The following is a 15,319-nucleotide window of genomic DNA, read 5'->3' on the forward strand; positions in this document are numbered from 1 at the left end:
ACAATGCATAATAGTTTATCAAAAATAATAATATAATCAACTATAATAATTAATAAAATAATATTTAAATAACTGAGCTTTCTTGCAATTTTTGACTTTTTTTTTATAAATTGGAACCGGTGATTTTGAAATCGTCATCATGCCTGAATAATAATAATAAAACAAAATAACTCTTATGCTTTTACTACAGTACAGAATTAACAAATTCTATATTGATAGAGAACTCCATTTGAGTGTGTCACGACCCGATTCCATGGGCCGGACCGGCACTAGGGCCCAGGTAAGCTTAAGGCCTCCGAGGCCCGTAGTAAACCTGAAACACTAAAAATTTACTATTTCAGTATAATTTAAACATTCAGCCCATAATTATAGGAAAATAAACCTCAAGATTCTATTAAATCTCGGCCCAAATTTATCGGCTACAACATTCCATAATTCGGGCCCAATTAACAATACGTCACATTTTTAATATGGGCTCACATAATTATATCGTCTATATTAATACACGACTAATTGTACACAAATTCTACAACTGCGGAGTCACTAACTACTTGGTATACATATCTTTTTATACATATAATTACATAGTAAGATAATTTATGAAACTGGGAAAATTTTCTTCTAGCCCTGCGGCAAAGGAACATAGTTAACCGAATTAAAAGAAGCTTACTTCCTAAAAAATTAAACAAGGTATGTGAGCCTTCTAAGAAGTAACACTTATTGCACAACACACGCATTCACACAAATGTTTAAATATATCAATCTAGTCATCCGACTAGTTATATGTTCACCCAGCCAGTCACACAAATGGCATATCACCAGCACCCACAAACAATATCACATTCAATTAATCACATCACGTGGAAATTAGTCAGTGGAGTCACCGAAACCCCCGATGAGCCGTCCTACCACATGGCTCATCCTCTCACGTGTGCACCAGGGAGCCGATCCCCCATACTGGCCGACCGGTCTAATCCTCACTTGACCAGCCCTCTCATTGTTTTTCCATTCTCTCTCTCTCTTTTTTTTTTTTTTTTATACCAACAGGAGGCAACCCGGTGGTCTCCATCCAATTTAGATTATCAAGCGCTCACAACAGGAGGCCACCCTGCGGGCTGCAATCAAATCTAGACTGTCCGGTGCGCAACGACGAGAAGCCCACCTGTGGTCAACGGTAACGGTAGGTGCACACGGGGGCGCCGATCTCCCATATACCCGGCTAACGGTAATGGATCCATATAACGGTAATGGTATATAACGGCAACGGTAATCAGGATCCATATAACGGTAACGGTCTCACAAACACATGGTGACCCACTTCATCCCAATTCCACACAAACAAAGCATAGCTTTATCACAACACAACTAATCAAACATTTCAATTAAATGCAAACATATTGATCAGCTGAACATTGTAATGCAATGCACAATTAAACATCCATTCTCAAATGCAGCTAAATAATTAAATAAATAATATTAACAATAACAACAACGATAAAATAAATAATAATAATAATAAACAATGATAATGATATGGTAGTTAAAGCACTTTATTTATTATGTATCGAATTGTAAAAATTATCTAAAAAAGCTTATTTGTTATGTTATCAATTAAAATTAGTCTAAGTTCTACTGAAATTTCGGCAGCACCTCTCCTAAACATGGGACTATCAATCTGTTTAGATAACATAGTATTATTATATGTTTATCAATCAATACACACAGTCCATCTATCGGGCAATCAATCAATTTAAAACCCCATCCTCCTTCCAAAACCACAATATCAACACTCAACCATTAATTCATAACAATTATGTTCCAATGATAATGACAATCATTATTTACTTCATATAATTATAACTAGCTACTATAGCTAATTACCAAACAAATGAAGGCTTTAATACATATATAATCGAATAAAACTTATATCATTAAGTTAATTTCAATTACTTTCATTTCTTCATTCTCGCTTAAAGATAATAACCACATATTTTTATACCTTTGTTAAATTTTATATTAGCCAATAAGAACAAATGCTTCAATTAATTATAATTTAATGAATACATCTACTAAGTAACTCGACTCGCCCTTATATATATATATATATATATCAATTCTTATAATTAGTTTATCTAAATGTCCTTAATTATTCAAAATAGTTGTTGTTCATCAAAATAGGTCATTCTCAACCTAGCTCATATATGATATATGAATCAATTCATTCAAATTCAATTTAATTGACTAATGATTACTAAGTTTAGAATTTATACCGAAAATAGGAAATTGGTCTTAGAACGTACCAATTGAAATTTGGGTGATGATTCCACGATCCTTGCGAAGGAGAGGAACATTCTGTCCCTGGTGCCTCGCCGGAGACTCGCCGGACCGCCGCCGTCCACGGTGGCCGGAAAAGTTGGAGCCACCCAGAATTGACCCTTCTTCACACCACCCCACTCAAATTTCATCGAGGAGTTCATTTTTTATGTCGGTTGTGCGAGGTTGGCCCTCCATTTGGCTGAATTAGTCCCGACAATAGCTTGGTGCCGCCATTAATGGTGGTTTCGCCATTTCAAGCTTTGTAGTCGGAATTAATGGAGGAGAAACACTCACAAGGTAGAGGTGACTCGATCGACGCCTACCTTTTGTGTTGACGTCGCCGGAATTGCTCGATCTCGCCGGAGATCGAAGAAGGAGAACTGTCGATGGAGACAGTCCCGCTTCGCGTCACTGGAGGCTCTGTTAGTGTGGAAGGAGGTCGGAAAATGGACAAGGAGCTCTAGCGGAGACGATCGCCATCTCGCTCTCGTCGAGCGGTGGCCAGAAACGGAGGGAGAGGGTGGAGGGAGGCTGTCGCGTGACTGAAGAAGGAGAAGAGAAAGAAAGAAAAAAAAAGAAAGAAGAAAGGCGGTTTCTAGCAAACTCTAGGCCATTCCGGTTTGATTCAAACTGATTTGGTCCGATTTAGTGATTTGGTCTCATTTCATTTGATTTTCAAGTTTTTCACTCGATTTTCGGATTATTCGTGTGGTTCTCGACAAATTAAACCGATTTTCGGGTCTGGTTCAATTTATTTTAACTGTTCAGTTCAGTTTCATAATATTTTCTCCATTTACTCAATAATTATAAAATTATTTATAGAACAATATTTGATTTTAGGATAATTAATTTATATATATTCATAATAGGTTAAATTACGGGATTTCGTATTATTTCTCAAAAATTTTAGCTGTTTACGATTCAAAATTTCTTTTCGACATTTTATTTGGGCTTGGGCCCAACTCGTAAAATTTTGGGCTCAAATTAGAATTGCTCGATCCTACCAACCCATACTATCAAAAATTCGGATTTTTGATTTAATAAAAATTCCAAAGTTTTAAAAATAAAAATTCGGGGTATTTCAGTCACGTTATTATCTCAATTTACTATAATATTGGTTACCTATTAAATATGTCTTTTATTTTCTAACTTTTTCTTTTACATTTTTGTAAGTAATTTCTTTTTATCTTTAAAAGCACAAATATAAGTCTAAATTTATTCTTCATTCAAATATATATATATATATATATATATATATATATATATATATATATATATATATATTGAAACATCCCATAATTTTATTTTCGAAACTTTTGAATTTTTAATATATATTTTTGACTCATGGGCCATAAATACTATATAATCTTAATCCGCATCCAAATTCGCGAGTTGGGCCTTAACCCAAAGTATAGTGTCGTGACACCTAATTGAGAATTTTCCAAACTTCTTGAGAATTATATTGGACGAAAAATATTAAATCAATTAAAATATATCAATCGGACCAGTAAAACCAAGTGGAAAACTCGAAAACCAAGCAAAAATCGAGCCAAATCTTTGAATTGAGCCAAACCGGTTCGAATCGAACCGGAATGGCCCAGAAATTCCAAAAACCTTTTTCTTCTTTTTTTTTCTTTCTTCTTCTTCCCTCTTGAGCGAGGCAGGCGCGCCCCTCTCCTCCTCTCGTTTTTCCGACGACCAGAGACCCGCCCCGTCGACTCCTCGCCGCAGCAGTCCGGCCTTCCTTTACCTTCTTTTCGTTTCCGTTTCTGGTGAGCGCAAAAGTCACAACGAAGCCGCGACTTCAGCCCGATCGAGACAGTCGCGTCTTCGTCCTTCTCTCCGAGCAACTCCGGCGACTATCGCCGACAAGGTAAGCCGATTATCCTCCCTCCTTACTCTTTTGCAAATTATTTTGTATAGAATAGGCGATTTATTGAAGGAATTGATCAAAATAGGACTTAGGGATTTAAGAATAAAAAATTGGGATTTCGTTAGATATTGACATAATTTGTAGTAGTTAGCTATAGAACTGAGTTTTATATGAAATTTGCTATGTTTAGGCGTAAGAGTTGCAAGATTCTGGAACCATGGTACCTCCGGCCACCGTAGACGGCGGAACAGCGGTGGCTCCAGTGACCGGAGTTTCCAATAGGCAGAACATTGCATTTTTCGTGTAGAGTCTGAATATATTATTAGTTTTACTATCTGACACCAATTAATATTGAACTGTGGATTGACGTATATTTAGAAATTAGGCTTCAGGCTCAAAAATCACGGAAAGTCGATAAACAAGAACTATACTATATTAGAAAGGTTTAATTAGCTAGTTAGCAAAGTAATTACATTTGGTTAGTATTCAAAATAAGTTATATGTATGAATTTGATAATAATTAGGATGTTTTAGTTTCTATGAAGTTAATATTAATAAGGGTTAATATTATTAAGTGATATGTAGTCGAATGTTAATTAAGGATTAATTAGTATATTTTGTTTTATATATAAATATTCTAAATCTGAAATCTTTCGATCTTTTGTGAAATATTTAGTTTTTATATCCTTGTATAACACTTAGGTACTAATGATAAGAAGTTGATTAGTGAATTTGCTAGCCTGTGGACTATGAGTTTAAGCTGGAATTTATTAATTTTATTCTTAATTATTTCTTCAAATCATTGCTTGATATTGTACATAGGAGGTTGTAAGCGTAATTTTCGCAAGAAATTAGTTAGTTGGTGTGTAATTTAAGATTTTAGCATAGAAAAACTACGAATCTGTGTATTGGCAGCAGTTATCTTAAATTGTTGTAGAAGGACAAATATATATGAGCAGTGTATATTCAAATTTCTGGGTTGATAGATATATATGTAAACGCTTATTCATATTCGATAGACGATGATTCATGGATCATTAACCGGAATTGCGAGATCTAAATTAATAAGAAGGGAATGGAAGAGTTGGTAAATTATAGTTGTATATAATTATTAAAGGTATATATATATATATATATATATATATATATATATATAGTTACACTAGAAGGATGTAAAGGTTAAGCCAATATTAGTTTTCAATTGTTTATTTACTTAGTTATTTGCTTATTTGCTTAACCTTATAAAGTAAAGTTAAAGTTTGGTATCGGTGATTAAATATTGATATTGTTAATTGGATGGAGGAAGGGAAATTTAATTGCTTGATCGCCCGTTGGATGGGCTGTGTGTAATGATTGATATCTATATATATTAAGTTGTGTTTCTTTAAATAGGTGGATAGTCCAATTTTTAAGGAAGGTTCTGCCGAAATTTCGACAGAATCTAGAATAGTTTTACTTGTGAATAGGCCGCAGGATTTGTTTAGGATAATCCTTTATTATTTAGGAGGAAGTTTTAATTAATTCTTTCCTCTCCTCCCAATTTCATTTCATTGCAATCACTTTAGTTGGTTTATTAATTTGACAAGTTGGAATCGAAATTTAAGTCTTTTCCCATCTAGTGTAATAAATAATAAAAAATAGTATAATATCATCTACATTATGCATAGTTACATTGCTACATAATGCTATAATTGTCTATTTATTTGATTATCACTTATTTAATTCATTACTTTTCTACTTATTGTATGTATGTTTATATTTGAATATTAGCATAACAATGTTTGTTTATTTAATGTGCTTGCATTTAATTGCAATGTTTGATTAGATGTGTTGTGACATTGCTATGCCTTGTTTGTGTGGAATTGGGATGAAGTGGGTCACCATGGGTTTGTGACATATTTTTCATAATATTTTCATATGAAAAAAATTAGCTGCACAAAATGTGCGATTTTGTGCTAGCAAGAGTGAAAGAATACCATTTCTTGATGTTGATTTGTTTTTGTTTGGATTCATATTTTAGGTAAACGAACATGGTGGGATTTAAAAATAGGTATCTAGTAATGGAAATTTTCTTGGATCCAACTAGAGACCCCATGAGTGATGATCCCATCATAATTACGCAGTTTAATGTCTCAAAAGCAATTAAAGAAAGTATTCTGGAAAACTATGGTGAGTGTGGTTTGGCTTCATCAATTGGATCTTTTCAAGGTGAGTAACTCGTTGCTTATTATGGTTGTTTTTGTTGTTGATCATATGTAAAATCACTTTCATCTTCTATGAAATGCTGATTCCCTTAATTGTCTTTCTAAATCTGGTGTATTTGCAGTCAAGTATGTGAATCCCAGTACAAAGCTAGTTATCATCAGGTCCGCACGGGAGGACTACCAAAAGGTTTGGTCAGCAATTACCATGGTTAGGAGAATTGGAAATTGTCCAGTGCTATTCAACTTACTGGACCTAAGTGGTAAGTTAAATAACTAATGACAGTGGCTAAAAAGGGGAAAAGCAAGAACTAAAAGCATTATCTCATTAAAAGCATAATGTGTGAAGATTTTGTTATTGATGTTATTATTGATTTTGTCAAGTTAATAGAAATAATATGTGAAGATGAAGCTTTAAAACTCCTTTATTATGCTGGATTTTCCTAAGTAAAAGCTTAAATTAGCTCAAATTTTTTTGGCAACTTATTCATAAGAGAATTTATTTGTTTTATTCTGCAATTTGTACAATGTTTGCAAGCAGCATGATATGACAGGAAAAGTTTTTTGCATGTGAATAGTAAGATGTGCTGTTAATGTACAATTTTGGATTGTGTTCATTGTTACTAAGTAGCGATAACAATGATATAATGCGAATGCCTCGCGTCAATTCACTTGAAATTCTCATACAGGATATTCTGCTTTTACACTAGCTTCTTATTAAACCCAGAGACCAGGTTTTGTTTATGAAACCTTTATCAACAACAAATTCCCTGAACAATTTTTTTACTTGATTTTCTCGAAGTGGTTTAATCTGTACGTTGAGAGCAGTTTGCACCATTGTTAACATTGAATTATTATACCTTTATTTCCATAGTATCATGCATAATGTCATTGAACAATGAAAATATATTGGTGTTAATTTTAGTCTAATTTTAAATTCTGCACTCATTGTACTTTGTTTGTTTTGATTGTTCTTTCATGCTAGGAAGCATCAAGGCGTGCAAAACTGCTGCCTTGAAGTATGATGAATTGAAATTTGAACAGTACAAGCTTGCAGCTGGGGATCGCCTTTCGGCTGAGGTTACTCAGAGCATGAAAAATTGTCTGGAAAAGATCAAGATTTTGGAGCACTGAGTATTGCACATATAGCCTGCACTTTGGTGATAATCTTTTGACGTCGATCTTCTTAGGGAATTCTTCCAAATTAACATTGTTTTCACTAAAGTAAAAACACCATATCTTTTTTAACCCCTGTTGGATGAATTGATAAAGGTTCTTTCAATGGTGGAAAAAACAATATGTGTACAACTATATTAAGAAAATTTAAATTTAAATTTGAAGCCATGGGGATTTTTTTTTTACGTGACGAGATCACAAGATTCATTTTTTTCCAAAGCTTCTCTTTCTCCTCATGGGAAATGGTATCTTGCAATTTAACTTCTTATAGATTTTATATTTTGAAGTTGGTTTGGCTGTTCTTTATGGAAGAGGAAAATGGGATTCTTAAGGATTTGTTCATGGGTGGAAGTGAGCTGGTTAGAGTGAGGACCGAGTTGGACCAGTTGGTGATGGTAGATAGAAGAAGAAAGTCGAGAGTTAAGAACTTGTGCATCTAGAATTTTAATTCTACAATAATTTACATAAAATATTATTGTTTGAGAGATTATAAATATTGAAATGTAAATGTAAATGAGATTATATAACTTTGGTTGATTGAACAAATAAAGTGAAACTTTTCATTTTTCTGCAAATTCTCAAGAGATTTCACATTAAAAAAAATATATGAAAAATTGTTATATTAATCTTGACCTCTCAAGTAGTTTATTTTCTAATTATGTTAGTTAAAATTTTATTTAATGTGACTTCTTATTATAAGTTCTAAATTAGGTATTCTCAAAAAAATAAAATCTAAATTAGGAAGAGTTTTTTAAAATAAATCAAATTAGAAATTTTATACAAACATGGGATGAAGTAATTGCTTTTAATATTTGATATAACAAGATTTATTCCATCAATATATATTTATTTAATTTACATCCTCCCAGCAAAACATATCTTATTACATCACAGCCACACGGAAAAACCCAACCCTCTTTCCTACAGACACAGAAGCAGAAGATCCTCTCCTACAGACACCACACGGGAAAACCCAACCCTCTCTCCTACAGACACAGAAGCACAAGATCCTCTCCTACAGACATAGAAGCACAAGATCTAACTATACATGTATTCTAATCAGAACCAGAAATTTCAATGGCCCTTACATTAGAGATCCTATCACCACCTTCCTTAGGAACAGTAACAATAAGAACTCCGTTCACCATAGAAGCACTAACCTTATCCCTTTGAGCATTATCAGGCAGCTTAAACTTGCTCATGAACTTACCACTCTCTGTACTTATTTGAAGAATATTGTTATCGTCAATGTAAACCAACACATCCTCATTGTTGGACCCTCCAAACACACCCCTAAACACATGGGCTCTTGGGGTTTCTCTCCAATCCACCTGGGTTTCAAGGGAAGAGAAAACTGAGGGGAAGTGAGCGGAAAGTAAAGAAGGGAAAGGAAAGTTTTGAAATGGATCTAGTAAAGGGGAGAAGCCTTCTAGGTCCCAGAAGTCTGGAGAGGTACGATTGGCGATTGTACCTCTTTGGTCACTTACAGGGACGATTGACATTGGAATTGAAGAAGAAGAAGAGACAAATGAAATGAAGTTGAGGAGTGGAGTATGTGAAAATGGGAAAGTAGATAAAGAAGAAGAGGAAAGAAGGACAGAGTTTTCTTGCGCCTTCTGGAGTGTGCTGTTGGGTGGGCTCTCAAATTGTTGTAGACAAATGAAATGAAGCTGAGGCGTGGCGTATGTGAAAATGGGAAAGTAGAGAAAGAAGAAGAGGAAAGAAGGATAGAGTTAGTTTTCTTGCACCTTCTGGAGTGTGCTGTTGGGTGGGCTCTCAAATAGTTGTAGGCTTATGGGCCTTAGCTGACTGAACGGCGTCGTTTTTACAGACTTCAATTTTAATAAAAAAAATAAAAAACCCTAAACCTTGTTTTAGTGTAGTCTGGGAACGCAACTAGCTGTTTTGTGTTTTGGTGTAGTCTGGGAATACATCTAGCTGTTTTATCTGTTTGGAGGTTAAGTAGGTTGTGCTGAAGTTTTAGTTTTTTTTAGTTCTCTAAGTATTTTTCACGATAGCTAGGAAAACCAATTAAACCATCCTGATTGGTTGATGTAAACTTTTATCTATATATCACTTTATTACTTAAAATAGTAATATATCACTTTGGATTGGAGTGATTGGTCGGACCAATTAAATCACAAATATTTATTAATTTGACTAAATTTGATTAAAAGAATTAAATGAGAAATGAAATTAATTTCAGTCGTTCCAAGATTACCCATATAAACTCACTCAATTTATAAGTATTTTTTCCACGTATTGAATATTTAACCTTAATATATTATGGTAGATATATATTTTCTTTTCTTCTTAAATAGTGAGCTAAATTTTACAATTATAGGGATGGATTGAAAAAAATATGTGTTGATCCCTAAATATTATTGTTAGCAATAGGGTATTTTTATATTGGAGAGTGACGTTTGAGCATATGAAGAACTTTTTACCTTATACAAATAAATAACAAAATGATTACTTTTAAATTAGGGTATAATTTATTTTTAAATTTAGACATCAAATCAAAGTCTATTTTGTAAGAAAATTTTAAATTATTTATTTATAATTTTTGAATTTTTATTTTTATTTACGATGAATTTATTTTCAAACAAAAAGTCTTGGTAATTATTTTATAAATCTATATTATATATAAATGTGGAAATAAGGAGAAATAATGAGATTTTCTATAATAGCTTTAAATTGATTTTCCATTTAGTTAGATTTTTTTTATGCATTTTAATTGCAGAAACTATTTATCTTTTTAAGTGTATTTTTTATTGCCTTTTAATTGGAGAAAATAGATTCCATTTATCTTTTTGAATATCCTTTTAATTAGATTTTTTTATATATTTTAATCGGAGAAAATATGTGTAATATTTTTTGCTTATTTGATTTGATATTATTATTGTCCAATAATTTTTATAGTTAATAGATTTTGATGTTCTTAATTATAGGTGATATTGCTTTTTAGAAGATAAATTAAAAATCTTAATTCCGGAATTGAAAATGAAATTTAAATTCTTTAAATAATTATGTTATAAATTTTTTTAAATATGGGTAAACACTTTACTATTAAACTCTATTAGTTAAATATAATGAAATTAAAATAAAAAATTTTAAATATATTATTTCTCTTTGATTTTTTTAGATGATGGTGTACATTTATTTGGACTATTTATACATTATTGTATTTGACTAATATCATATAAAAAGTTTTCCTTTTTAAAAATGAAATCTTATTTTTTAAAAAATACACTATAAAAGTTTGAATTAATGAAAAATGGCTATTTGGCATATTTGCTATCATTTTTATTTTTTTCTATATTAAAGATGAAATGATGAAGAAATTCAAGAGATCTCTTTTTATTAAATATTTTATTCTTTTTTTTTTTTGAATTTTTGAAATATAAATTATTTTTTTATGATTTAATTGGATGTATTTTTTTAAAAAATAATCCTTACAATAAATATGAAGATAATTAGATCTTTGAAATTTTAATTTTTTTTAAATAAATATATAGGACATTGAATTTTTTAAAATTTAATACCATATATATCTATCTATAAATTTGACGGAGGATCTTCTATTACCTATGTTATTGTTTGCATATTGATTTCTAAGTTACATATTAATATTTATTTATGTCATTTTGAATTCTTTTTTAGCAAAGAAAAAATCTTGAAACAATTGGAATAAAATAGTTGCATGTTAAATAGAAAAGTTAGATACTATAAAATTTTCTTTAGTTACCTTTTAATATTTTTTAATTTAATGAGTAATAATATTTTTTTCGACGAGTTTGATTTTTTATCATTCTTTTTGAAATAGTAATCTTTTTTTATTTTTATAAAATATATTAATTAAAAGGAAGAAAAATACTTTATATCATTTATTTTAAATGAGTAAAAATACATATTAATTTTTGTTGTTTTAATCAAAATAAATAGTAATGTAATTTAATAATAAAATTTATTTAAACAACATATTTATATAAACACCAATGCGCTCAGAATTACGAGTACAATATTAAATATCAGTTATTATATTTAAAATAGATATTCGACTTAAATCAAACTCAAAAGAAAATTTAAATTAAAGAAATGAAAATCTTCTAAGCACTTATGCTCCATTAACTCAAGTTGGATGACTTATAAAAAAAAAAAAAATACAAACTAATTAATTTAGATAATGATTATTAATATAATATTTTCATATTGTAGCGGATAAATTAAAAGTTCTATTTTTTAGAGTTTAAAGAAAAAAGAAAAATGTTATTTTAAAGAGAGAAGTAGAAATGTTATTTTTTTTTTTTCAATTAGATATTAAAGTGCAAAACATTTAAAACAAATCATTGTATAAATAAAGTGCAATATAAATATATCATTGTATTTATTTTAAAATAAATAAGAACTTCAACTTTAATATTATATAAATAAAAAATTAAACTTGTATCGCACGTCATAAAAGAACATGTAATATAATAAAAAGCCACTGATGCCCACAAAATATCATTGTTTGAATTAACAAATTAAAATTGTGATAAACTATATCAATATAATTACAAAGCAATAAACTAAAAAATGACCATATTCAAAAACATCTGAAATTTAGCATTCAAAATTCCAATTTGATTTTGATTTACAATAATTAGGTACAATCATGGAAAGTTTGAATAATTAATAAAATAAAAAGAATAATTAAAAATAATAAAAAACAAATAACAAGTTTTAAAATTGAAAAAATAAAACTAAAAAAATAATTAACTAAGTAGAATTAAGTTATGAATAGTCTATATTGTTAACAAAGTTTAATTGAGTTTGTGGGTATGGTGAGTTGTTTGAGAATAATAATATAATGATATTATTATTGTTATTATAACGATGACATAATCATGAAGACAACTCTGATAAGTAAAAGGTGAATTATCACCGTCTTATACAGTGATGTTTTCATATGTCACCAAAGATTTAAGGCGTGATATATAAATTTGATTATGAAATTTACACATTTAACCTTGTACCAATTTATTGAAACCTATCATGCTCCAAGTTATATTTTTTTTAATATCAAATTTACACCTTGCCATGTTGGCAAAACATGCGTGAAGGTCACACACTCAAGGTTGAGTGACAGCTTTAAAGTGTTGCCAATATAGACTTTTTCTTCCTCTTCGTATCTAGCATCAAACAAAACAAAACATTTCTTCTTAGCATTTTATCAAACAGAAGATGATCATTTGCAAAAACAAGATCAAAAGATAAAATTTTGCTCAAAAACTAAAATAAAAAAATTTCATAACATGAGCTTGTTCTGTTCATATCAGGTGCTACTACTATTATTGTCACGACACTTCGATTCAGGTTCAAACTGTTATTGGTGTTACTCCTATTCTTAATTTTCTTATGGGTTATAATTTATAACCCTAACCTTTTGATATCTTTTGGGTTGAATTTCGAGTCAGATTTGCAAAGCTTTATTTTTTTTACATGGTGAAACCAGTATATCAATAAGATCTTAAAAATATAATTGAGTGTGTAGTGGCATCTAAGAAAGGGAATCAATTGTTACTGAAGAAATAGCAAGCATTAAAGAGAGAAACTCACCTTCATCAAATGATGAGAAAGATCATTTTAGTGACATAAATTCTTCGTCATCGGTGAATGAGATAGGAATAAAGATCAATTTGGTCCAAGAACTTATTTAGCAGGATCAAAAAGATCAAATTTGATCTTTTGGACCAATTTAACCGTTAAACTTATATAAAATGATTAAAAAAATCCGATTTCACTTTTTAGGCTAATTTAACCCTTGAACTTATTTTATTTTTATAAATTAATAATTGATTTAATTTAATATGATTGACTTTTTATCCCTTTTTATCCTACGCTAAGAACATTCAGATCAAACTTTTTCAACACTTACGAATATAAATTTAAAATTCATAAAAACATCATTTCTTATAATATAATAAATTTATAAACATGCATTATAAATTTAATTTATTAAACATAAAAAATGCATTGATTTCATAAGTGATAACCAAGTAATAGAAGTTAATTTATAATATTCAAATTAACACATATTTATAAAATCAAAACCATAAATCAAGATAAACATAGAAATAATATACTTCATATATCATTTTTTCATATTTTATAATTAATTAATTTTTAATAAATTAGTCAGCTCGATCTCAACTACAGTTTTAATAAATATCTATATAATAATTTTCATATTGTAAGTACAATAAAAAAGATTAAATAGAATCAAACTGTTAAATATGATTTTTTTTAATCACTTTAATTAAATTTAGGGGTTAAATTGATCTAAAAAGTGAAATTGAATCTTTTTAATAATTTTATATAAGTTTAAGAGTTAAATTGGCCTGAAAGATCAAATCCGATCCTTTTGATTCTGGTGAACAAATTTAGGGATCAGATTGGCTTTTATTCGATGAAGATATTTTCTTAAAAAAAAAAAAGAGGAAAAAAGAGAGAAAGAGATGGTCCAAATAAGGAAGAAGAAAAGAGCAAAGAAACGCAGATGAGATTGGTTCTAGAAATAAAATAAAGAAAGAAAAATAAAAAATAGAAGAAATATGAGTTGGAAGTTGACTTGTACCACGTGTCATAAGTTGTTTGCCATGTAGGTGCATTTGAAGACCATGCAAATTTAATAGATTGGCTAAATGCAGATTTGATATTTTTTTTAATACAATTTCGCTGAGCATAATAGTTCTCATGCAAATTTAAGAGTGCCATAAGGTTAAATTTATGCATTAAGCTAAAGATTTCATAATGATGATTGAATATATAAATTCATCCCCAAAATATTGCAATTTCAATTTTAAGACATCCCAAATTTTGTAAATCACATATTATGCACTCAAATTATAAATTTTGGTAATATTACATACATCTCCGTAATCACAATAATAATTTTTCTGGTTTTTGAATTTTATATACAAAATATTGATTTGATGTATAGTTATTATAATTCTCAAAACAATAATTTTTATATTTCAATTATTTAATAAGTATTTAATTAAACTAATTTTATAAATTAAAGTGTTTGATAAGTGTAATTTAAATCGAAATGATACGAAAGTTAAAAAAAAAAGATAAAAAAATTATACGGTTCCGATCCGATTCTAATTCATCTATACTATAGTTCAGTTTAAGTTCAACATGAACCAATCCCTGTGCCTACAAACAATAAGGTATTTTGAAATACTTCTTCTCTCTCTCTCTCTCTCTCTTTCAATCTTATACGGGCAGTCAAACACGAGCCAATGGGAGTTGCAAATATCGGCTACACTACCAACCTACGAGGGGAGCCAGCATACGGTGGCTATGTTGTTTGATAGACACAGTGGAACAATAAACCTTAATTAAGATTGAGCCAAATTAATGCATAAATATACCCATAATGGTATGGAAAAAACTTTCTAACACTTTAAACTTTTTAAACTTTGCGAGTCACCTATTATGCTCCTAAAATTACGAATTTTACTAATATTATATTCCTTTTTATATTGTTAATAATATTTTTTTAGTGTTTTTGACATTTATGTGTAAGATATTTATTTAATTTGTGGTTAGTATAATCTTTAAAATAATAATTTTCACATTTTTCAACTATCTAATAAGTATTTAGTGAGCTAATTTTAGAAGTTTAAGTATTCAATAGAATAATTTTTGCATATCGAAGCATCTAATTGGTGTAATTTTATAAATTAAAGTGTTCAATAGATTA

At 29.7% G+C, this 15,319-nt stretch overlaps 2 protein-coding genes across 2 annotated transcripts; one reads left to right on the plus strand and one right to left on the minus strand.

The window, feature by feature from the left end:
• Positions 1-3,954: 3,954 nt before the first annotated feature.
• EMB1687 (ribonuclease P family protein / Rpp14 family protein) lies at positions 3,955-7,751 on the plus strand. Its single transcript, XM_037638757.2, has 4 exons — positions 3,955-4,189; positions 6,210-6,397; positions 6,516-6,653; positions 7,376-7,751. Exons 2-4 carry the CDS (start codon positions 6,220-6,222, stop codon positions 7,522-7,524), a joined length of 465 nt encoding a protein of 154 aa, XP_037494685.1. The 5' UTR covers positions 3,955-4,189; positions 6,210-6,219; the 3' UTR covers positions 7,525-7,751.
• A 606-nt stretch (positions 7,752-8,357) lies between these two features.
• LOC105641666 (18.5 kDa class I heat shock protein) lies at positions 8,358-9,327 on the minus strand. The gene has a single exon (XM_012226290.4). It carries the CDS (start codon positions 9,066-9,068, stop codon positions 8,622-8,624), a length of 447 nt encoding a protein of 148 aa, XP_012081680.1. The 5' UTR covers positions 9,069-9,327; the 3' UTR covers positions 8,358-8,621.
• Positions 9,328-15,319: the final 5,992 nt, after the last annotated feature.

The sequence above is a fragment of the Jatropha curcas genome, chromosome 4, assembly GCF_041381405.1.
Source record: "Jatropha curcas cultivar XTBG-Jc1 chromosome 4, XTBG_Jcur_1.0, whole genome shotgun sequence".
In the NCBI taxonomy this organism is placed as follows: domain Eukaryota; kingdom Viridiplantae; phylum Streptophyta; class Magnoliopsida; order Malpighiales; family Euphorbiaceae; genus Jatropha; species Jatropha curcas.

Coding starts and splice junctions, on each gene's coding strand:
- EMB1687 (XM_037638757.2), top strand. CDS start 6,220: ATGGTGGGATTTAAAAATAGGTATCTAGTAATGGAAATTTTCTTGGAT. Junction 6,398..6,515: donor ATCAATTGGATCTTTTCAAG/GTGAGTAACTCG, acceptor GTGTATTTGCAG/TCAAGTATGTGAATCCCAGT. Junction 6,654..7,375: donor CAACTTACTGGACCTAAGTG/GTAAGTTAAATA, acceptor CTTTCATGCTAG/GAAGCATCAAGGCGTGCAAA.
- LOC105641666 (XM_012226290.4), bottom strand. CDS start 9,068: ATGTCAATCGTCCCTGTAAGTGACCAAAGAGGTACAATCGCCAATCGT.